This window comes from Coturnix japonica, chromosome 9 (assembly GCF_001577835.2).
Source record: "Coturnix japonica isolate 7356 chromosome 9, Coturnix japonica 2.1, whole genome shotgun sequence".
Taxonomy (NCBI): domain Eukaryota; kingdom Metazoa; phylum Chordata; class Aves; order Galliformes; family Phasianidae; genus Coturnix; species Coturnix japonica.
Genome location: NC_029524.1, coordinates 11017956 through 11043282, shown reverse-complemented (window position 1 = coordinate 11043282; position 25327 = coordinate 11017956). Strand labels below are relative to the sequence as shown.

The following is a 25327-nucleotide window of genomic DNA, read 5'->3' as shown; positions in this document are numbered from 1 at the left end:
GACACAGTCATCACAGAATCACAGAATGACCCGGGTTGGAAGGGACCTCAAGGATCATGTAGTTCCAACCCCCCTGCCTGGCAGGGCCACCAAACATACACCTTTACTAGATCAGGTTGCCCAGGGCCCCGTCCAACCTGGCCTTGAACACCTCCAAGGACGGGGCATCCACAACCTCACTGGGCAGCCTGTTCCAGGGCCTCACCACTCTCCTAGTGAAGAACTTCCCCCTAACATCCAACCTAAATCTTCCCTCTTCTAACTTAAAACCATTTAAAGATTCTGAAGAGCACTGAAAGCCATTCAGGTGTCTGTAAGCCATAACATGGTATTTATTAACAAATAATGTTTTCTTTCTAATAGTTCTGCCCCCTCCCAGATGAAGGGAATTGGTCAGGGTTAAATCCTACCACAAGGAACTGCAGTGGGTACAGGAAGGGGAACAGGCTGAGTGCACAACCACCATTGCCCCAGCTGCATGCTCACAGCTCTTCCCAGGCATCAGCTCCAGTAATCACACATCCATGAGTCAGGCAGCAAGGTGAGCCAACAGGAAGCTGTGCCAATATAATGTAGAAGAGGAGTAGTTTTCTCTTGGCCCAGTGAGTTGAGGTGATTCACCGTGCAGGATCATGACCCCTGTATCAGGGAACAAGAGAAAAAGGAGAAACAAATCTGCCCCTTCTGGCAGCCACACACAGATTAAATGTAATACCGAGCTTACTTAGATCAGAATGGTCCCCTTCCTCAACACAGTATGTGTTCTTACAAAAAAAACTTTATAACGCCATTTTCTGTTCATGTGTTAACTCTACTAATGTCACAGTTTAATTATGTGCTTCCTCAGCCTCCTTACTGCTTTTGCCAAAGGTTGGGATCACATTAGCTGTGTTTTGGTAACTGCTTACCTGGGACGTAGCAGATACTGTTCCAGGATAAGGAATCAACAGTTATTCCCCTAGTTCTGCTTGCAAGATCTCTAGCTCTAGTTTTAAAGATGGTTATTAGCCAGTGCTTTTCATTCGTCCTGGTTATATATGGAAAAGAAAAAATAAATAAATCCATTAAATACAGAAAAATTCACTGAATAATTTTGGTTTTTGTTTTTTTTTTTTTTCCCCACTGTATTGTTGCTGTCTGTGTCTGACAGCTCCATCACCACTGTGTTTTTTTCTTTCTGCCTTGTGGAAACACCGCTGGATGGAGGATCTATCATATTGGTTATGTATAGTTTCACTACGTTTCCCTAATTAATTCCCCTTTTTCCCCATACTGTTGATTTACTCATTGCTGTCAGCTCTCTGAATATATATCTCTCTCATCTATATGCAGTTCTTCATTGCTGCCTATACCACCCCTTCTGAGCAGCACGTTTTATTTTCAGACCAGAAAAATCTCCTTTCGTGACACTGGAACTGTGTCACAAAATATCGCATTTGTGAAGCACTCTGCCAGTTTCCACTTGGTTTGCACTGGAGCATTTCCTCAGTCTTTCTTACCCATAATTGTTAGCAGTTTGGCACTTTTATAGCACTAAATGCTCCAACACATGTTGCCTGGTGGAGCTCATCACTCTGTGCATTGCACTGGATGAGGCGGTGGTAACTCCCAGTGACACACAGAGCAGTGCTGCCCTAAGCTTCTTGTCAGCCTATTAGTGCAGTTGGTTGCATTGCCTTTATAACTTACCTTAAAACTATTGCACAGCTGCCGTTGCATCTCAGCACACTCAGACCACTTCTTGACTAAGTTCTGGCTGGTGAAAGAGTTTATCATGTGTTTCAAAGGAAAAACATGAAGTTATTACTGCTGTTAACCAGAAGCTCTTATTCTATCATTCACTATTAAATAAGAGCAACAAGGTTTGCTTTGATACATGCTTATATACATTCACCAAAATTATTTTAGTCATTTTCAATTAAAGATCAACTTCTCATAATATTTTTCAGCCCATTGTGTATTCCAGTATATTATCCTTATCTACCCTTGAAGGTTTCCCTTGCACCTAATTGCTCTTCTTTTTCAGTCCCCAGCAAATTTGAACATGTTTATTGCTTCACAAACCTCAAACCACGCAAGCTTTTATTAATTCAGAAATTAATTTTGTGGTTGGCATGTTCCCTCCACCCATCTCCTTAAGCTGCTTCAGCTGCTTTCCAGCTCTCTTGGCACAGCTCTGGTTTGTAGCACAGGAGATGACTGGCAGTCCTGGCACTCCCACAGCATTGCTAGCTATGCCTGTTCTAGGAAAGGGACAGGTCACAAGATGTAATGAATTATTGTCTTACCAAGAAATCCCTCTGTTCGGTACTTTTAAAGCATCAGGTCTTCAACCTGGTGGAAATAATAAATAAATAGCAGGTTTTTTCCCCTGTTCAGTTCTCCTTTGTGAGATTTGTTAACAAGGAACTGAGCCAGGGCACACACTCCAGTTCTGTCGCTGCTTTTGGAAATGTTACAGCCGTTTACAGCCAGTGTAATTAAAAGATGTGGGAACAGAGCAGCAGCTTGGGGCTGGAGGACAGAAGTAGCTCTGACTGCCTGCTCAAATCAAGGCAGCATTTCTTTACAGGCTTCCCAGGAATATTTTGATTTCACAGCCATATATATTCCACCTGAATGTACTCTCCAGTGGATCTGAACTGAGCACAGGTCCCAATAAAGTTGGGTGTCACCGACTCCTTTATGACTTCCTTTGAGTAGAACAATTTTTGTGTGTGACACTGAGTGCTCCCTTCCACAGCCTTTTCCTAGTACAGCAGGTTTGCACTCCTTTGTGACCCTGCACTTTCCCCTTGGAGGCACAGATGTGCTGAATGATGCCAATCAGGTAGGCAGCATTTAGCAAGTGCCCTTTCTCAAACTGCCTAACTGTATTTTGTATGTTTTTCCACTGTTATCTCTCATCTTCAGCTGTAGATTCTTGAGGGCAGAGAACGTCTGTGTTACCTGCTGCATAGTTCCTAGCTGCCAGAGCCAAGGACTGTATGTGCTTCTGCAGTACATAGCACAAAAATCTTTTTGCTTTAAGAACCTTTGCAAGGCTTTTCTCCTTTGTACATGATTTCTAAATCAGCAAACACAAAAGCCTAACTGGAGATCACATTTGTGTACAAAATCCATCTTGTGCCAAAACTAAGATCTCCAAGTAGCAGAGAAAATAAATCAAAACCTACTGTTTATTTATTCGGTCTCCTTAATGTGTATATATTAGCGTGTTCCACCCTGCTTTTTCTGGTAGGCCTGTATAAATACGAGCCTTATCTCAGAGTAGGTTCAGAGGCCCACCTCTGTAATGCACAGGCACACAGCTGGCCACATCTGGCCCTCAAAGCCACAAACACACCTCTGCTAGCACTGTGCCACCCAGTCCTCCCCAGGGATGACCACAGGGACTCCTGTGGGACACGGGCTGGATCCAGCCCCATTTGTTTGACTTTCCCAGCAAGGAAAGTCTCTTCCTACCTTTCGTACCTCTGCTTTTCCTGACCTCAGCTGCTTGCAGGCTGGGGCTCACTGCCAGCAGGTCTGGCAAGAGCACTGGCATTGGGGCCACACACTGGGTGCTCCCACATATTACTGGCACCTGGATGGAACAGGGGCTCCTGAGCCAAGTGCCTGAGCTCCTGAGGGCACAGCCAGCTGTACAGAGTGCCCTGTGAAATGGTGGTGAGCAATCTGCAATTGCAGTTTTACTGTTCTAGATGAGTCATACACAGCCACAAGCCTTTAAATGTCTCCTTTTAAAGCTTCTTAAACTACTCTGGCAAGTCCAAGTCGTTAAACAATTTATTATCACTTCTCTGCCAGAGGAGCTTGTGAAACAACTTACAGAGCAGATTGTACGCAGTGCCCAAGATTGTCACAGCTGAAGCCTTTCTTTTCTCATGTCACCATATCTCTTTTCTCCTTCTTCCAGACATTCACTTCTTGTTTTTAAATTATTTTGCTAGATATTTTCATTACAACAGCAGCATATTTAGTAAGACATGTCTTTACCAGCAGTTGCACTGAAAGGGGAATTCATTGCTCATTTATGGGAGCAAGATCTGAAATACTCACATTTACAGTAGATAGAATAAATATCATGCTTTCCCATTCCTGTTGCTAGCCCCATGACTGCCATGCAAAGCAGCAAGGAGACTGTGCCTGCTTCTAGCTTACTGCTCAGGTAGGAACCGGTACAGCTACTGACTTCACTAAGTATCCCAGTAAAACCCAAGCCAACACAGATATACCATAATAAACAAACAAATAAATAGAATGCAGGCAAATCTCAAACACAAGAGTTGAGAAACCATCACTTTTGCCTAAAGAGGTAAGTTTTCATGCATTTATTATTTGGCTGCAAGTGAAGATACAGTTAAATGAGTCTGCCTCTGCCCAGACAGCACACACTATCAAGCAGCTTTCTCAACTGGAAAAGCAGATATCCTCTCAGGTCGGAGAATGCACACAATGCTAATGGACCTCACCATCTAGCAGCACGATGTTTTTATTTTATTAGAATTGCTTGAAAATGGGGCTTTTAATACCTCTATTGTTGTACATTTCTCCCTGAAAATATGCTTAGAGGACTTTGATAATCAGACTCATTTCCTTAATTTCAAGCATATCTCTAAAAATGTATTATCCCAAGCTGATGGCATCAAAGAATGAATTAGGAATAAAGCCAAGTGAATAAAAACAAAGATATTTCCTTTCAGTTACTGTGCAGCCTTCACAGGCTGCAGAGCATTAGATTACTGAAATACCACTGGCACATTCTTCAAGATCTACAAAGATCAGTGTCTTGCTTTCATATCCTCAGCATGGAACAAGAATGCAATCCTTGTTACACTCAGTCCAGCAAAGACTCTTCTCTGATGAACAGCTTTAGATATGCAACGCTGGAAAAAAGTCTTTGAACAAGTGTAGTTTGCATTCCCGGTTTCCAAGACATATTTATCATAGCAAAGTTCCACTATTGCACTGAAAAATAAAAACACCACCCTGGCTTTGATTACTTTTCTTAAGGAATGACCAGACAGCACGTGCAACACTTGCATTCACATTCTGTCCTTCTACATTGGTTATGGAGAAGCTACTGCAGCCATGGACATACACACACCCATGCCTGCTTCTGATAGAACCTGGCCCAGAGAGGACCACAAGACTTGGACAAGTGCACAGAATCATTGCATGGCTTTGGTTGGAAGGACCTTCAAGCCTATCCAGTCCTTACAGCTGCCATGGGCTGGCTGTCCTCCATCAGCTGAGGCTGCCCAGGGTGCACTCAAGCTGGCCATATAACTATGATCCAAAACAGCACCCTGACTGTCCACACAACCCACTGTTCTTATGATAGCTTTCCTACAACATATTCTCATCATCTCCTACTACTCCCACCTGAGGCCTCTTCTGGGTGGGACCTGACAGCCTCACAGCCCTTCTTTGCACACACCCTTGCTGCAAGGCCCACCCAGCTCCAAAGGCCAGCTGCGGTATCAGGGAAAATGGCTGCGCTGGGCAGGGCTGTGACACAGCCAGCACCAGGCACTGCATAACACATGTGGACTTCGCATAGGGAGGAGGCACAGCCCAGTGACAGTACTTTAAAGTGCAGGACAAAGCCCCATCTCCAGCACAAATAACTCTCTCAAGTCACACCAGCATGACTTTATCCCTGTGGTACCCAGAAGTTTCTGACATGCTTCTGAAGAGGGAAGGAAGATTTAAGGCACCACGCCACAGCCCTTCAGCTGCAGGATGAGGAATTCTTGCCTGTGGGATACTCACGGCATTTCCATGCTTCTGCCAACAGTAGATGTGTGATGTCTGAGCAGGGATGAAAGCAAGCCTCTGGCAAGAAGGCAGTGTTCTTGCATTAGCAGTAATTAAGCTCTAACTACAAAAGCACACCAGCTCATCTCACCAGCTAAGATTTGTTGTGGCTTTAGCCAGACTAAATTCCCCATCCAACCTTAAGTTAAGCCCTGTCAGAGCAGAGCAGAAGGAGAGGAGCTCAGAAAACACCAGGGCAAGCTGTTAGCTGGGAGCACGAGCCCACCTTCTGCCTCCAGCTCTGCTCCCATGCCTCAGCTTTGCCTATCTATAAGATGGGGAAGCACTTCCTAGCCAAGCTGGGATGCAGCCCCTTTCCTTGCCAAGCACTCAAGTGAGAGGGATTCACTGCAGCCCAACAGAAAGCCCCTGAACTCTCTTTCCTTGCCTAAGCCAGAAGGCAGCCTCCTGGTGCTCTTCCTCCCAGGGCTCAGCAGCAACCCCAAAACCTCCACTTCCAAGCAACAGTTCTTGCTGAATAAGTAGCCTCCAGATCCCTTCTGTCCTCCTTTGCCCCCTGAAGTCCTTTCTCTTGCATCTGTAAAGTATTAGCTTTAGAAATGAGTCTTTGCAGCCTCACCCTGATGAGGCAAGCTCACCTGAGTCCTCAGGATAGGTCATGCCCTGACAACCATCAGGCTGCTCAATTGCTCCAGACATAGCAAGGGCTGTGCAGACAGCACAGGCCTCAGGGCAGGAGGAGACAAGTGGCTTGAGAACAGCAGTGGGGTGAAGCAGCTGCTCCCTGTGGTTTTCAACCCCATGCACTTGGGCAAGCAAGTGGAAGCATGCTCACAGTGGCTAGGGAGGAACGTGCAAGAGCAGAGCTTGCGTGACAGCACTTCCCACCACACACATACATGTGCAAAGGTGTGCACCCACCTACACACTGCTCCAGGTTTTCTCCCTGCCGAGATGCAGTGTGGCATGTGCTGATGGAGAGCTCACCCAAAGGGCCTTGTTTCCAGAGAATCTGTCCTTGAAACCTGGTGCCATCTTTGTCCTTGCCCATGCCAGTGTCCTTGGCTCAAGCACAGCCTGCACCATCCCAGAGCAGCAAGATGCAGCAGCAGCCTCACAGGAAAACTCTTCACAGCTCTGCCTGCTCGCAGCATTCCCACCCTCACCATTGTTTTGGGAATAGCTGGAAAATGTCAGCAGGGCGCTGGGTGCGGGTGGTGGTGGGGTCAGGAAAAAGGAAAAACAGATGATTAGATTTTTTTTAAAATCAGCCAATAAGTTATATTAGCTTTTCCACTGACCTTCTGTTGTGTCACATTATCAGGCTGGTGAATATGGTTTGTGAAGATAGCATTATGCTCAGATTTCAAGCTGCGGAGAAAGTGCATCCCAAGCAGTTTGCCAAAATGGAAACGTCAGCTCTGCCAGAGGGCTGTGCTGCTGGGAGGCAGTGCTACACGCTGCCCTTTGAGGGAAGCAGGATCCAGCCCCCACCAAATACCCCATTCCAATTCCTCACAGCACTCTCTCCATTCTTATTTTAAAGGCCCAGATCCCGGGGGGGTGGGGTCAGATTTTGCCAGCTGTGCCTTTTAATGCTTGTTCCTCAGCAGCTGAGATGGCACTGAGTTGATGGCACAGCTGCAGGTGCTGGGCAGTGCTGCATCCCCAAGCAGCACCACACCTTCTGCATGACCACAAAGCTACTTGCACCAGCTCTTTGTGCAGCTGTAGTGTTAGAGCACCAGCAGGGAGGCTGGGGATATTGGTGTCTCCCAGCAGGCACAGTCCAGTGCTGTGCTTGGTAGGGACAAGACAACTGTGCCTTGGCAGCTGGGGTAATGGAGCAAGGCGGGGGCAAAGCATTCTTCAAGTTGCTGGGGCAGAACTTGCCAAAGGCCTATGCTCATCACTTGCAGCAGCACAGCTGCATGGAGAGCTGCTTGGTCTCTCACATCCCCCCCCCCCTCCAGCCTAGTGAGACCAAAATTAGCCTTCCCTCTGCGTGCACTGAGTAGAAGAGCCACAATTGTATCTCAGGAAGACATTATTGTACTCCATGAGCCCTATCTTATCAGCGAGAGGAAAATAGGACTTTGACAAATTGCCTCTGCTGCAGTTAGGGTACACACATGATTCTCAGGAGTCGCCCACCCTCCAGCACTGCCACGGCCACTATTGTTCCCATCCCGGTGCTGCGCGGGGCCCAGGCTGCACGACCCTCCTGCTGGGAAGGAGCACGCAGGGCCCCGTGCATTGTGTTTGCAGCCGGCGCTGCGGTGGGGAGGTGGCTGTGCTTGGATTGATCCCTTTATCATCAGCCCTGAGCGCTGATAAGGTGACATCACCCACCAGAGTGGGGACTTGAACCCTTTTGCAAGAGGAGATTGTTATCAGCGGGCTTTGGCAGGGCTGCGCTGGTGCTTCAGCCGGCAGCTGGAAGCAGGGCCACCCCATGAGCCTTTGACACGATAGGAAGGGTTTGTTTTGCCTCACACAATGGCTGCTCAGATCCTGCCCAACAATGCTGCAGAGCGGCACGGGGCAGCCTCACAGCACATCAAAGGCATGACTTCACCACAGGGGATGGGGCCCCTGTATTGACCTATAGCCAGGCATGAAGCAGCCACTTGGGAGAAGATGCATGCCATTCCCAGCCTTGGGGCTGCTCCCACTGGTCTTGGAATCAATTCGTCCTTCTGGCCCTTCTTCATTATGGCAATGGCCATACTCCTGCTATGTTGCACTCATCACCCACCACCGCACTGGCTATGGTGCTCACCATGGTGCTCCTACCTCCACTGCAAGCTGCTCCACTGCGTGGGGATGCTCCTGCACAGCACCCAGCTTCAGTGAGGATGTGGGAGCTATGCACAGAGCACAGAATCATTAAGGTTGGAAAAGAGCACTGAGATTAATTCCAACCATCAGCCCATGTTCCCTATTCCCACATATCCACAGTTCTTGAACACCTCCAGGGATGGTGACTCCACCACCTCCCTGGCAGCCTGTGTCAGTGCACCACCAGTCTTTCTGAGAAGAAATTTTTCCTAAGATCCCACCTGAAACAAGTATTTCTTGCCAGAATGATGACAAGGTTCCTTGGAAACATCCACAAGAGGGGACCTGGCCCTGCCCCACCAAGCACAGCCACTATCCAAAGGTTGATTTATAACAGTTGATTTATAACAGTGGGACACAAAAGCAGCCACTGAAGCATATGAGGGTCCACCTCGTCCTGGCAAACCTGGGCCAGGCCACAGCCAGAGCAGGAGCTGTGCGGACAAAGCAGAGATGGCAGCACAGTGACCTCCTTTCACCCCCCCTTCTGCTCCCTGCAGCACAGCCCTGGGACTTCCCAAGCCAGAGGTGGCAGCCCCAGCTTCTTTCAGTCTCCATATCATTCATCTGAGCTCTGCTGCCCAAAATATCCCACAATGATTTCCGCAGCTAATCTGGGCCACCTCCGAGTGTGCCTCCAGCCAGACCCATGTCAGACCTGCCTGTCTCTGTGCTCTGAGACACAGTAATGCTGCTCCAACAGCACCAAACCCATCACATCCTCTTCTCAAAACTCACAGTTTTCTGAGCAGACCCCACTCACGTTGCCCCAGGACCACCCGCCAGGCACCGCAGGGGCCCCAGCAGACATCTTCCTGCTGTTCCAGGGAGCAGCTGTGGTGCCCACCACTTGTTTCACTTTGTGTTATCTTATCGCCATAGGAAAGGCAATACAGCAGAAGAATTTCCTCTCCTTTATCTTTCCAGCCTTTCCATTGTCTGGCGTCTGGAGTTCTGAGCCCCACCATTCAGCAATTCACACTGGCCCTTGGAAACCTGGTTGCAGAGTTCTTATCAGCCTGAGCTCTGCAAAGCCTCCTTCTGCCATGGCAGGATCTGATCTCCCACTGCCCCATCCTCACTCCACAGCACATTTCCCACTGCCTGAGGGAGGTGCCAGCTCTGCTCCTCACTTGTGCAGTGCAAAGCAGCACAGAGCTACCCCCTCTGCAGCTCTGACAACCATCACCTCCCACCCAGCTGCAGCGCTGGGGCAGCAGGGCACAGCCCGTGGCTTTGAAAGCTTCAGACAAAGCAGTACTTTGTGTGTCACAAATACATTAGCGTGGGCTGTGGGGTCCCTGGGATGCCACACACTGCAGCTGCAGCCTCAGCAACGTGCAGGTGGCCCATGGTGCTTGCACATGGCCAGTGCTGTAACACAGCCACCCCATGATTGCACCTACAGTCCTACGGATTCTTCTGGTCCACATCACACATCTTTTGAGGCACCACCAAGTCATCCTAAAAAGGAAGGTGCCCAGGCACAGTCCCCTTTTCAAGTCCCAGCTGGTAAAGGAAGGAGTTTGTCATTCCACACCCACATGTGAGAGAGGGCACAAGCAGTCACTGCTGGACAAGAGCCACTTCTTTATATCAAAAAAAAGGAACAGGCTGGAATTGAAACTAAAACTTTCGGATTTCTCCTCAGCAATGCAAAGCACAAAGCAGAACAAATTTAGGTTTCCATCCTTCTTGTGCACTCTCTCCCCTTCAGGCAATATGAGGAAAGGGCTGAGGAACCCAGGAGGTGCTGGCTGAGTGAAACTTATGGTGCTTAACAGAGGGACCGTCTGGTTTCTCTGTGACCTGTGCAGCGGCATTTTGTGAGCATCACACAAGCATAGCTGCTGTGCCAGGACAGCCATTGCTCTCAGTGCTTGTCCCTTGGGGACACGCCATCTTTTGGGGTGGCCCATCACAGACCCTCCCTGCACCCCAGACCCTGGCAGCAATCATGGCCTCATGCTGGGGACACGCAGCTGCTGTCCCTGCATGCCCAGGTGAGCACATCCCCAAAGCTGCCTGGGTCAGGACCTGCTGCCAGGGGTACCAGGACAACCAGCCGCAAGGCAGCTGAGGGCGGTTCTACAGGGGATTCCAGTTGTTTTCTTCTTGTAGCAACAGAAGCCTGGCTGGGTTGTGGCAACTGCCCACTGGGCCATAATAATGTTTCTATTTCTTTGTTGCAACTGTTATGACACCAAAGTGACAGAAGTGCAGGGGGACATGGCCAGCTCCAATGCAGCAGCCCAAAGCCGGGTTTGTTCCACACAGCAAGCACAGGCCTTCCACACCAACACCATCCCAGGCCCTTTTGCACAGCCACAAAGAATCACCGGGACAGACATTCTTCTGACCCAGGAGCAGCTTTTCTCTCACCTTCACACTGACCTCCAGTCGTGCCCCAGGATGAGCTGAACCCTTCGAGCATTCCTCTCTCTGGCTGGGTGAGGCCGCCCCCCAATGGCAGCAAAGGGGATTTCAGCCTCCTCCAGAGAAATACTTGGCATTAACGGGCGGTGCTGACTGTGCAGCACTTGGGGGCACAGCACTCAGCACATCTCAGGGTCCCAAATCCCGGTTTTTGGTCCTCTCACCCTGGAGCAAACAGGCGCTGCAGTGCTGGTACATCTCCTGTGATCTCTCTCTCTACCCTCTATCACACCCCAAACAAACCTTCTGAGTAGCAGCACAACAGGCAGCATTAGCCAGCAAAATAAGCTGCTTGTACAGCAAAGCTCTCTCTCCCCTATGAGGGAGGGAGGAAGAGCTCTGGGTGCTGCTATGCTGCACTCACAGAACAAGCTGTAGCTGGTCACAGCCCGTATGCTCCCTCCACGTGAGCAAGCGGCACTCAAAAATGGAAACCTGATGCCTACAGAAAGCACAGAGAGAGGCAGAAAGACGCTCACCCAGCAGGTGGCTGCAGCAAGGCACAATGCCTGCTTTGTGCAGGCTCATGGCAGCAGCGAATTCTCCATCGCCTCACGCCTGGCAGCTGTTTGGGGATGCTATGCTGGGCTGTCAGCACTGCCGGCACAGCATTCCTCAGCAAGAGTAACATGGGACCAAACCACCACAGGAAAGCATTAAAGCACTAACTGAACCACAGTCCTTGCCTATTACTTAGTTTCCCCAATGCTCAGTAGCAGCATAAAACATTAACAAGCTTTTGGGTCCAGAACTCTTGTTTATGGTCCTTTCTCTATTGAAGCAAGAGCCTTTTAGCACAGCAAGCAGCCGTATGCATGTAACACACTTCAGCAAACACTGGTGGCTCAGATATATGCTATCCTCCATTCACTCATGCAAACACAAGTGGCTCAGCAGCTTCTGCAGCAAAAGGTTTCTGTGAGCAAAGCAGGGCCTGCTGCTTTGGATATCAGCCATTCAACAAGATGTGGGAGGGCCCATCCAGCAAGGAAGCTCACAGAGACCTTACTGTGCCCTGCTGACAATGCAATAGGAACCCCAAGTATATGCAACGTGAGCTAAGATTTCAAAATGATTTGACAAGAGAAAAGTGGTACAGAAAAAAATATGAAGGGTGCTCCACAGTTAGCATGATGATATGACAAGTAACAGCTTAAGATAAGGCAAAAAGAAAGGGGCATTTCTGGGCAGTTAGGTACTGGGAATAGCACTGGGCACAAAAGCACAGCCCACTCCTGCAAGGGTGGGAAGGTCTGGTAGGAGACCAATGTAACTAAGGCATGTTCTTTTCAGGAATGAAAGGCAAAAATATTCTCCAGAACAGTCAGACACAATAGTATCTTCTGAGAATCCAATGTCTTTTATGGGACATTGACTTAAAATACCATCAACCATATTCGTTCAGTGTAATTACGGCTGGCAGGGAAATATCTTCCCTTCCAATTATGTAATCAAGAACTTGAATGCAGAGACTCGAGGGAAAGCAGGAGCCAAGGTGAGAGCTATGCTGTCAGGAGACCCTTTGCATACACAGTGCAATGAAATCAGTTATAGATGACCAGTGCACAAAGGGTCACAAAGCCAAAAGCAGTCTGCTTGCATGACTCACATCTGTTATGGCTCTACTCAGCAACCGCTTTGGTATCTCCATCCATGCTTAAGGCAAAGGAAAAAAATTACAAGGCAGCATTCCCTTTTTTAGCATCAGAAACCAGTGTCCATATCTGTTACTGTGTTCCACCACCTAAAAGCAAAGCCCAAATTGACTTTGGGAGCCTTTCCAATCCTATTATTACTCCATGCTGCAGGAGGAATGAAAAACTCTGACCATGTACACAAATATTTTCTGAGCAGGGAAAACAAGGAGTGTGTCCTGCTTAAGTCCAACCCCAAATAAGCAGAATCTTTTTAGCATCAAATGCTAACATAGATACTGAAATCTGCTGCTAACAATACTTCTGAGATCAGATAGTGTGTAACAACAGGCAGCAAGACGATATACACAACAATACACAAAGTGAAATCCTCACCATGTTTTAGGACAAATGAGCACCAGCAGATTTTTTGCCAGCCACGTGGAAAACAGTGTTTTAAAATACCAATAGGAAATCACATAAACAACTGATACCAGCTCAGTGTGAAGGACATAAAGGCAGTGCTTCCTTTACATGGCGTCCCATGCTCTGCCTTAGGCTGGGAAACAGGGAGTGCTTTCAGGATTTCATAAAATAGGGCTGAGTAGAAAAGGAAAAAGGCAATAAAAATCTTTGAAGTAATTTTTTCAACCCACTCAAGTGTCCTGTCAGATCAAGAAACAAGCTTTAAAAAATGCACACAAACCAGGAGGTGAGCAATAGCATCTCACAGGGTAACAAACATCACTCATTAAGATTCAACTGTTTATGAAGATTTTAGTCAGTTTTACAGGGCTTGCTTGAGGAAAAAACATTCCTGCACAGCTCCATCTGCTTCCATTGAAAGGACATCTCAGTGGTGCCCAAATAACTGGGCCAGCTTCCAGGTAACACAAATGGCCAGGTCCATTTTTTTCTCTCAGAAAAGATGAGCTCCCAAGTATCAGAGCCCACTCTTATCCTCTGCCCAGGCCAACCCACAGCGCAGAGCTCCCAAGGTGAGCTAGTGATGCCCACTTACAATTTTTGCCTGCAGGACAGAGCAGTGCCTGCCCTGGGACTGCTGGGTATCAGGGCCATGGCTAATTCTCCAGATGTTTAGTGATCCTGCGAATTTTCTCCTTCTTGTTCCTGTTGCCGTGTTTTTTCCAGGGCTTTCCTACCACGCTCCCAGCATTGGGTGCAGGCACAGACACAAGGCCGCTGCCAGGCCGGTATCCCATCGTAGCCCGGACGCCTTTCATCAGAGCACGAACATTCTCCTGGAAGGGGAGACACAGTCACCAGTGACTGATGAGAAGATACATAATCACAAGGATCTGTGATACATTAATAAAACCAGACACAAGCGAGCTCAAACCCTATAAGACTTGCTCAGTCCCCAGCTCCAGAGCTGCAGGAAAGGTCAAAAAACACAGCTGAGTGAAGTCTGCCAGTGCTTTCCAGTTCTGCCTGCAGCCATGCCTCACTGAGCCAGGTCCTCAGTGCTCAGCACTGCAAGCAGAGGCGGAATGTTTACCAGACACAGAGCTCCGACAGACATGAGCCACGGCGCTGAGATCGATTCTCACAGTCTCTGCTTTGCACACAACACATTGTCTTTGCAAACAAATCTGGCGTCTGCGAAAGCCGGAGACTAAAATAACTTGCTCAAGTCTGTAGTGTGGGTAGCACTGCTGGGGCTCACAGCCAGACGTGCCAGCACTTTGGCCAGACAGAGGAAGAGTCTGGTAATCCCAAAAATTCTTTTCAGGTCACAGCTTTCCGAAAAGCTGTTTTTGAAAAGAGCCTCAGTTCTTGGTTTCAAAATGCATGACTATCATTAGCTGTGCTGTAACAAACACCGTTCATACCAGCTAATCAAACAGAATGGATCACATTGTCTGACACATCCTCATCACTGCTAAACACTCCACTCTGATCTTTGTCAGGTATGCAGACTCCATCAGTTATGGATCTGACATTTCATTCCAAGTCATTAATAATTCTTTTCAGTAGTGCAGGGGCAAAATGGATCCCCGTGGGATTTAACAAGAAGCACACCAGAGAAACTGCCATTTTCTACCTCACTTTCAGATTTCTTATCTACATTTTAACTCAGATTCCACTGTCTATTCTGATCTTAGGTTCTGAATCAAAACGACCACATGGTACTAAATCAATTTGCCTTAAAGAAGCTTATTATGTCCCCTAAATAAGTGATCATAAGACAGGAAAGTTAGTCTGGGGGACCAGATAGTCTTGGTTACTGTGTCCTTTCTTTGTCCTTCTCTTGTTTGCTCAAGGCTTATGGTTAAGCCCATAATGACAAGGGCAACCCTGCTGCCCTTTTAAAATGAACTTCTGTGTACCTCATTAGCTATCTTCCAGTTAGCTATGACATTCCTAGTGATTTATAAGATAATAAAAAAAAAAACAAACACAAAGACATCTTGTGTAGAAGTTACATGCAGAGCTCATAGTATGAAACAGCAATCAATGTAACTCAGTGCGCCTTCACCAAAGCCATTTTTCCCAGTATCTGTGACATATCAATGCTGCTGTAATAACTCCTGAAAAATCATCCCTTCCCCCCCAAATTTACCTGGTGGAAAAATGATTTGTCCACCACATTTTCAATTTGTTTTGCTTTGGTTTTCTTTTTAGGCTTCTCTGGTCCACTGGCTTGGACAATTCTGCTCTCTGGATACCTTTCATGCTGGTGCTGAAAACCATCTGGGTCAATGCCAGGAGGTGGATGGCAGTATAACAGCTTCCCCTGTGGAAATAATGGTACAAAGTTAGCTAAAAAAAAAAAAAAAAAAGAGAGACCTATAGAATAAAGAGAACAATTCTACAGCCAAGAAGGGCCTTGGAACTTAAGGGGACTCATGCTGGTAGACTGTCAGCACATTTAGTCTCTTTTTCAGGCATCTACTGGCTCAAGTTTGAAGTTAAAGCTTCATTCTAATCCAAAGCAGCACCCTTCAGCTGTTTCAACTGCAACATCCAGCTTCAGATAACGCAGTACAAGTCTCTTCAAGGAGTACTGGAGGATCCTATTAATACTCAACACTAAGTTGCAGACAGGTGTTATACAAGCATGCAGTACCACAACACTCAGAACTGCAGTCCTCTAATATATAAATACTGGTTCAACTAAATAAAATGGTTTTGCTTCCAGAAGAGATTCTGTCTGCTTTAAAAAGATGATGATTCCATTTATTTAAAACATAAAAATAACCTGATTTAAAGCATATTTTGATGTACACCAGTTTTATCCAAAAGAACGTAATTCACTTTATTGTGACCCTTCATGCTCCAGTAAAAACTTCAGTTCACCTCCCAGCAGCAAAGAAAACCCGAATGTAGGAAGAACTTACACTGACATAGTCCTTTAGCACATATCGAGCCGATCTCGGCTGGTCTGGCTGTCCGTGGGCTGTCATAAAGCCTCTCATATCTACAAGACAGAAAAAATGATGTCAGTAGAGAATTAACACATTCCTCTCAGCTGCCGAACTGCACATTGTATCCTTCCTCAAACAAACCCTCCCTCTGAAAATGGCTTCTGCTGGGGAAACCATGGAGGAAAACAGAACATCGATGCCTGTAGAGGAAATACAGATACATCCTAACCTGAAAGAAGCCGACATCTCCCTGCCACCAGAGAACCTGCTGTATTATCACTTTTGTTTTAAGGCCAGAGAAGATTAACTGCATCAAAAGAATCAGACAAAGGAGATAAGCCTTTGCTGCATTTTTCAATCTAATTCAAGATGCAGTCAGTGTGAATTATCTAAAACAATGAGAGCACCACAGAACAACTTAAAAGATATTGCACTGTACTACAGACTGGCAGGGCGTTTCATGAACCAACACAACACATCCACTGCATCTGTTGGATGAAATTGGCAACGCACCATTATAACACATGAGAGTAGCTGTTAGCAGAGTCCCTTCATGAGAAGAGGATACGTCCGAATGGGAAGCTCAGCGCATAACAAACCTGACATTAAAATCTTCTAAGGCAGTTTTTCAGGACCATGCATGTAGTATAGGATACAGGTTTTGAAGGGATCATCACTCACATCCATATGCTGTTAGCAGCTCTTCAGCTGTTGGCTTTCGATCTGGATCCTCATCTTCCCTTGGCCTTATGATATTTATTCCATAGGTTGCTTCCAAAATGTTTCGTGGAATATGCTGGCAAACATAAACTAGTGAAGGAAACCACATTGTGATCTTCAGCTACAAAAGTAATCTCTAAGAGCACTCTAAGAGCATGGGTTAAAAATTATTTGGGATCTTGTTGCAAACCAGAAAAGCAATGCAGATCTGATAAAAGGATAAACAGGATAAACTTAAAATGAGACAATAAAAGACAAACACAGCAGGGCTGTTTTAAACAACGTGCATCCCCACTGCTCTCAGTGCATAAGCACACATAGAAGGGCTGCAACATGCAACATCCCACATTTCAGATCCTCCTGCAGCCACTCACACAAACCTCATGCAAAGGATATTAAAGAAATGGGTGGAACATGGTCCCTCATCTGGTCTATGGGCAGAATTCCAGAACAAATCATCTCTGCTTTGGTGGAGACGAAAGATGGCATCACCAGACCAGGGCAATCACAGAGGCACAGGCCAGGCTCCACATACAGAGTCTGCACAACAAATAAACCATGAGTTCACCAAGGCAAGTCAGCATCCATGGAGGAAGAAGGAACAAGAGATCAAATGCATTCATGAAATAGAGATGCAGATGAGAATAAGAAGAAACTTTACTAACATAGATGTCTGCCCTGCTGGCCCCAGCCAGTGAATTAAGAAAATCCTATGCAGAACACAGCAGCACTTCCAAGGTTCCTAAACAAGGTGCCCAGATCTGGGTAGGCAGATCTCCAGCTCTCCAGTCTGATGGGGCCACTGTCAGAGGAGAAAGCAATCCAGAGATCTTTAACTGTGTTGGACATTTTGACATCAGTGGCAGAAGTACAAATGTCACAGTGTCTACTGTATCACTAGAGTTGCCAATTCAAAATTATGTGCTTGGTTAATATGAAGAAGGCAGCATAACTCAGCATGCTCACAGCAGTAAGGACAAGAAAGGATGATCTGAAGCTTGACGCTCAGCTATTGACGGGCACCATTTAGTTTTGGGAAGTCAAGCTACCTAAATAAGATCAGGACGTGGAAAATATCTCCATGGCGCAGCAGCTCTCTTGAGACACTCTCAAAGCATAGCAGGAGTTTAGAAACAAGGCCTGAAGTTACAAAATGATATAAACTGAGACCAACCTTTCTAACCTAAACTCTGCTGGGCAGAAGTCAGACTGGCAAAACAGTTCTCAGTAAGTTCAAGTGGTAATTAATATTTCATTATGAATTTCTCTTCTACCATAAACAAATACAGCAAAGCTCTTTGTCAGCAATACCTGGAAGTGCTTTGTGCGACCTGGAGTTGCAGACACCGACACCTTCTTATCTCCAAGAATTGTGTTGATTGTTGAACTTTTGCCAACATTAGGGTAACCCACCTAGATGACAAGTGGAAGGGTAACAGTGATTACTGTTGATACAGGCTACAGCATGACTGCTTCTCTTGCAAAGTTTTAGGGATTTAAAACTTAGATTTAGCCAGTCCCATTTTAAGCATGAGGTCCAACTCACCAGTCCGACATTTACTTCCCCATCCTTCACCCTTGGTCCGCTGTGCAGTGTTTTGAATATCTCCAGTAGCTCATTTCTCTGTACCAGATGGCTAAAGTTCTTGATGTTCTTGTTCTGGTCTTGCACTACATGCTGTATTGTAAGAATATCAGTTCTGCTTTCCATACTCTTTGGGGCAACAGCATTTACTTTGTCCCCACCTTCATCCTCAGAACAGGTTTGCCAGTCATCCTCTTCATCATCTTGACAGTCTTCATATTCATCACTACTGTCATCGTCACTAAGCAAACACTGGTTTTCAGTTTGCAAAGCACTGCCTGTGGATGTGCTTTCTGCACCATCTTCCGTAGTGACATCTTCTTGACTGGAACTTTCCTCCTCAGAATCACTCAGGTCATCTGCTACACTGTCAGCATCCAGTTCCTGTGTAAACAGTATTTCATAGGTAGAAGTTAAAGACAGCACACAGCGCAGCTGTTTACTCCACTTGCTGCAGGGCAAATCAATCATCTTTTTGTTATTCAGATCCAAAGGGCTGGCAATTAACTCCTAATGTTGCATTAATTAGTTGATTTAGTGGACTGAAGTAGGACATACAAACAACCAGTCCATTTTAGGAGACTGAAAAAAATATTCCAAGGAGGCACCCAAGACCAGATTAAATGGGGCTCTGAGCAGCCTGAGGTGGTGGGGGGCAGCCAGCCCAATGCAGGGGGTGTAACTAGGTGATCTTCACGGCCTCTTCCAACCCAACCCATGATGGTTACAGTGACTAAAAGATGCACCAGTTCATTCTCCATTTTACCCTCCCCACTTTAGCCCCCAAACCAATTACTAAAATGCTGTTGTACAGCCACACAGGTCCTGAGAGAAATAGTATCCCAAGTCTGTGCCTTTCCTAGAAGTGAGCTTAGATATACAAGAGATGTAACTGCAAAACAAGTTACTGGAGGCAGCCAGCACATGCCCAGTTTGAACTGGTCACCCACCTTTACTTCTCCAGATAGCCGTCTGCTCTCTGCTAACGCCGACCAGAACACCACTTTAACACCCTCCTTCTCAAAGAACTGTGCCCAGGCAGCCCGCTGCTCCTCACTCAGCAAATCTGCTTTGTTTATCAGGATCATGTTCTCCTTGTCATTGCTGACTTCCTTAACATAACTTTCCTGATGAAAACAAGGGAAGAATAAGCTCTTACCAAGTTTTTGACTCCTCCCTCACAAGGTAACAGAAAAACAGCAGGACAAGTTGCACCATCCAGCTCCATGCGAGTGTAACTAGATTTACTGTCTCTTGGGTTAGATAGATCTGGTGCTGTGCAGACAGCTACAAGCACTAAATTGAAGCACTCAACTACCGCAGTACACGCTGTTCCTGGCCACAAACGCCAACATCTTGTCTGCTTAGACTGATGGCAAGACACATCACAGCAGTGACTCCTAAGAGCAGCCTGTTTGAGCAATTTTGTATTACAGTAATGCAGTATTTTACAGATTTTCATTACAAAGTGGTTCCTTCAATAATTTTAAATCTTTTTTTTTCATTACAGTGATGATCACCATTATTATTCCATCACACTGCTCATTCCACCACCCGCAGCACAATGGAATTAAAGGAGAGGTGATTAAGCATGGGCACTAGAGGGTAAGGGGAAGCAATATGCCATCTGCTACGTCATGCCTGCAGAACTGTCCTTAAATTGACTATATGTCGTGTGAAACATGAAAAAGAACTTAAAAATAATTTGATGCTAGAATACTTGCCTAAGGTATACATATAAGCACAGGAGTAGAATGGCTTCAAGGTGTGACATGGCTTAACGTACAAAAAAAATAAACCACATGCATAAGCTTTCAGAAATAAAAATGAAACCCACCAGGAAGATGGTTTACTTACCAGATCTTGGCATCTAAAAAGAAGGGGGTTTCTAGCATCCACAATCTGGACTACAATATCACTAAAAAAAAATAAAAGGAACACTGTGAAATACTCCTCCTCATGCTGCCACAAAGAAAGAATCTTTTACTCACTTTCAAGCTTTGTTATGAATTTCACTTATTTGAACTGCATTAACCTATTAAGTACCTTTACTGAATTAACAAAGTATGTTAGCATCCCACATGCCCAAAAAGAGCCATGTCTATGCCATTAGCCAATACTGCTATACAGTGCTTGTCTCACTCAGCTAGTCCTCCTGTATAGTAAGCAAAGGGAAAGCAAGTATACAGATTCTCTTTCTCTGATGAGTCTGCTTGCCCATTTTTGTTAGCTCAGAGTAGCTTCAGAGCACAGCAGGTTGAATGGAGGAATTAAGTCATTAATCACTATGCAGTTGGATAGAAAAAAACAAACAAACAATATAATCCCCTCCAACTCCAAGGGAATCATCGAACAAGTAACATGGGTACAAAGATGTACTGAACAAAGACTGAAAGAAGGTGACACTACGTACTCTGATAGGATACAGAAAACTATTCAATCACACAGCTGGGCAACAAGAAAAGGCTGACAAGGAATCAAATTTAGAAAGCAATGTAAGGGACTGAAAGACTTTCCCACAGAGTTCTAAGATGGTATATGTACTCACCCTACCTGAAATAGGAAGTCGCAATATGAGCAGAAAGGCATTAACAACACACTGCACCCACCTCAAAATACACATTCACAGCGCGCACAGTGATACACTGCAGTGGATGCTCCCAGCCCAGCTCTCACACACTCAGAGCCACAATGGAACCCAGTACAAAGCCACTTCTGTGAAAGGATCAGCTCACCATGACCTCACTGCTGAAGTATTTTTCAATTTTGAGAAAATCAGAAGAGATGCTCTCGAACTTAATTGCTAGTGAAATTAAATGCCTCCATCAGATTAACTTAGGAGACAGCACTCCTACTGTATTCCAGCTCTGCAGAGCAAACAAAGCTATTTCTGTGATGACGGGCTGTTCTCTTGTGCACTGTTGCAACTTCTCTGTATGATAAGAAGCCAAAGACCAAAAGGCTCTTTCTTTCCAAAAGCTACTTAGTTGTTTCTTCCTTGTCTCTCACCCCTGAAAGTCAGGATACCGCTGTGTGGTTGAGAGAGGGGCAAGGGTTAATCTTGGCAAAAGACCTCAAAGAAACATCCCCAAAAGATGCCTCCCAAGTGGTGACTGGAAGAGCAACATCTGAATAACCCTGAGACTCACAACAAACAGGCCGCAGAGCTGCCATGCTGAGACCCAACATGCACTGCAATCAGCTGCTCCTCCTGCCATCAACTTTTGATCACTTCAAAGCAAAATCACTTCAGAGCTGACAGTGAAATATTCCTTATTGTAATGGCTTTTCCTGTACTCAGACACTTGAGATTTGACTTAAAGGCTTCAACTCAGGTGAAAAAAAAACAATACACAATAATTTGAAGAAGCAAACAATTTTCTTTTTACCTTCTTTCAATGACTCTCCAAAGCTGACGCCAAAATTCCAAGTTTCTTTCAAATGGGGTTAGAATTAACTTTTTTTCTTCCTCAAGGCTATGGCAAAACAGAGAAAAGACATATTTGGCTTATGTCAGGCAATGTGCACGATAGCAATACCTCCTTAGACCCAGGAGGCTTTAGTTGCAGAGAGAGCTATAATAATCACTCGAGCAGTAGGCATTATTTCTGCTAGCAGAACATTGGTTCAACAGGGACACAATGGCTCCAGACTGTAACAAGGGAGAAGCATTAAGTTATGGAAAACACAAAGAATATTTGTGAAATTTCAGAGCCACCAAGTTTCACCTTTGAGAAAATAATGTATTTTGGGCAGTACTTGAAACTGGTTCACGCAATCTTTAACTCACTGTTACTAGAGCATGAGTGACTTTGCTCAGGGTAAAGTGGGTTCGTTGTGCACATGCAATATTACAACCTAACCTACCAAGGCAGCCAAGGCAGCCAAAGCAGCACGCGAGCAGCACAATCTGCTCTAGACAGGGCTGGCAGCACCATGCTATAGAAATTCAGGGCAGCACTGCTGCTCTTAGACAACACATTCCTCACTTCACAGGCAAGAACAGAATGTAATGCTCCATTGTAAACATCAGGGTATCACAGGGACAAAACTTAATGAAAAGTTTTTAACAAACTAGATAATAGAATCTGGAAAATGGGAAGCAGCAACTATGGACAGACACAGCAAGAATCTTGGCCACATGCAGCACAAGAACATGTATGCAGAAGAGAACTACATAAAGCTTGTGATAAAGATGAGCCTGAACTGTGGCTGGGATGTCCAGACTTCAAGAATAAGTGCAGAATGCCTCTGAAAATAAGTTGTTTACCCTTGCTAGACTTCTAAAAACACAATTCACCTCTGCCTGTATCCCAGATTCCAATCAGCTCATTTGCCATAGACACAAGCAGCATACTCAGCATACTCACTGGGCAAGCTGTCTCCTCCACTCAAGAAAGCTCTCTCGCTCAGCTTGCTTCAAGTCTTCAGAACTGGTTGTCCTATCCCAATATGGCCTGCAACAAGCACGTTTGGGAGTGAATGGTCAGTTTTAGCAGTTATACTACACACATTGCTGCATTACTCATTCATGAAGAACACAGGCACCACACACTCAGCTACGATTACATGGCTGCAGTTCACATACGTACACATCTCTTTTCTGCAGTTTTAAGTACCCCTCCATTTCCTTGTTCTCTCTAGATCCCACCAGCTGACACAACAGGCTGCTGTCCCACATATGACAGATCTCACAAAACTGGTTATTGCAGCTAACATTTGCAGCATGTTGAATTAGGGTCCACCACACAGAGAGAATCACAGAATCACCTGAGTTGGAAGTGACCTTTAAAGGCCATCTGGTCCAATCCCTGCAATGAACAGGGATACCTACACCTCCATCAGGTGCTCAGAGCCCCATCCAGCCTGACCTTGAGTGTCTCCAAGGACGGACACCACCACCTCTCTAACCAACCTATGCCAATACTTCACTAACCTTAACATAAGAAAAACCTATTTCTTACACCCAACATAAATCTCCCCCCTCCTATTTTGCAACTACTACCGCTTGTCCTGTCACAACACACCCTGCTGAAGAATCTGTCCCATTCCTTCTTACAGCCCTCCTGCAGATACTGACAGGCCACTCTCAGGTCTAATTTCATAGTACTGGTTTAACAGGCCATCCCCGGGCCTGCAGCTCAGCCCACTGCACAGCACAGCCTCATCCCGACCCTGCAGGACCCACCTCCTTGGGATGCGCAGGAACTGCCTGTTCTCCTCATGCAGCTGCCGGACGCGCTGTGCCTCCTGTGCAGTGAGCAGCCCGGTGCGGCTCTGGGCAGACACAAACTGGATGTTCAGGCGCTCTGCGGAGCAGCAGGGAGAGACCATGGCAGCGTCACCCCGAGCCACTGACTTGCGGAATCAAACTCCATAATCCAGAGATGGGTTATAAAGCAGGTATGTTTATTCCAGCGTTGCGCAGCGCCGGGTGCAAGGGGGATAGCTCCTCCAAACTTGCACACCGTAAGGAGAAAAGTGTGTTACAGATATAGGTCAAGCTAATACATAATCAATAGTCTCCTCCTCAGTTTGATTACATATTCATTACATTCCCTATGACCCCATTCCCTCATTCCCCCTGACCCCATTCCCCGCGACCCTTGCCGTTGTTTTGGGGTGAAATTCTTCTGTTTTCTTCTTGGTGTTATCTGCTGTTATTGTTCTCCCATGTCGGCATCATCTTGCCCGGGGGTATCTAATCCTTCTTGTCAGAGGTCTCCGGACAGTTTCTTCTTATCTTTTATAGCCCACTTCTCTGGTTTTCTTTTGACTAAGTGTCTGTAATTCCCCCTTTCCCTGCCCTTTTAAATATAAACTATCTACAGTTACCCTTTATCTTGATTTCTGTGCAGTCCCCCTTTCCCTTTCTATAGCAAAGTGTTCCCTTACCTCCATTTTGGGGCTTTGCTCACCCTTCACCACCCGCCCCTTCCCATGCTCCAGCCCCTCACTCACCGGCCACGAACCGAGTCCCAGCGAGCTCCGCAGTGGCCAGGAACTCCTCCAGCGGACTCTGCTCCACCGCCGATCGCCGCTCCGGGCCCCTCTCGTCCCCGACCTCGCTGACGTGCAGCTGCCGTGACAGACACCGCCGTTACACCGTGAATCCCGGCTCCCCCCCCATATCTCCACAGCCCGTCCCGTACCCATGACGGGGCGCCCCGCCGCTCCGAGCCGCGCTGCCGCTGCAGGGAGCGGCCCAGCCCCACGGCCCGCTTCCTCCCCATGCGGCCCGGTGGAACAGGAACTGCGGCCTCCCCGCTTCCTGCGCACCGCCCACAGCGCTCCGCCGCTCCCCGGAGCCGCGTTCCGGACGCTGAGGTTCCGGACGTGCCCTCACCGCCGCCGGGGGGCGCGGGGGCTCCGAGCCGGGCTGTGTGTGAGGTGCTCGGCCTACACGAGGTCGCTTAGTGGTCGCTTAGTGGTCGCTTAGTGGTCGCTTAGTGGTCGCTTTGTGGGCAGCTTCTGCTCCGTTTTGCAGTTCTGGCAGAGCTCGGGACTGTGTCTGCAACGTTCATGTGACGGCCATTCATTATTCATGTAGTTTCACAACGCTCCTTTCAGCGCCGTCACCAGCCCCACCAGCAGATGATATTATATGACCCCCCCACACACAATGATACAAAGGCAATTCTTCTCTGTGTGGGGCTGCATCTGCACGACCCCCCTTGGCCTCAGCTGCATCCCAACCCGGGCAGCACAGCGGGGTGCTGGCCTGACCCTATGGGTCCATAGCACAGCTGGGATGGAGGGAGCTGTGTGCTGCAGGCTGGGCCCCGGGATGGCAGCAGTTCCACTGCAGCCCACGGGTGAGTTGTTTAGACTGCACTTATCCCACAGTCACACAGATATGATCACCCTCCTGCCCGGTGCAGTGAAGGAAGGTCAACCACAGGAAGCTGGCAGGGTGGCTGCAGCTCCCCAGTGCCACT

The 25327-nt window shown here is 46.9% G+C and overlaps 1 protein-coding gene and 1 long non-coding RNA gene across 3 annotated transcripts; both read right to left on the bottom strand.

The window, feature by feature from the left end:
- Positions 1–297: 297 nt before the first annotated feature.
- Positions 298–11691, bottom strand: LOC107318238. 2 transcript variants are annotated; one of them, XR_001557241.2, is made up of 5 exons: positions 6706–11691; positions 2289–2334; positions 1690–1756; positions 909–1027; positions 298–639 (listed from the first exon to the last, which is right to left on the bottom strand). It is a non-coding gene; the product is annotated as an uncharacterized LOC107318238 (long non-coding RNA). The 2 variants fall into 2 exon arrangements; XR_001557239.2 differs by having other exon boundaries at positions 2289–11691.
- A 1064-nt stretch (positions 11692–12755) lies between these two features.
- LSG1 (large 60S subunit nuclear export GTPase 1) lies at positions 12756–25087 on the bottom strand. Its single transcript, XM_015871840.2, has 14 exons — positions 24542–25087; positions 24351–24468; positions 23578–23698; positions 22760–22846; positions 21779–21865; positions 20247–20307; positions 19340–19516; positions 18351–18773; positions 18116–18217; positions 17201–17344; positions 16766–16889; positions 16058–16137; positions 15280–15453; positions 12756–13957 (listed from the first exon to the last, which is right to left on the bottom strand). The coding sequence occupies exons 1-14, from the start codon at positions 24620–24622 to the stop codon at positions 13778–13780; spliced, it is 1959 nt and encodes a 652-aa protein (XP_015727326.1). The 5' UTR covers positions 24623–25087; the 3' UTR covers positions 12756–13777.
- Positions 25088–25327: the final 240 nt, after the last annotated feature.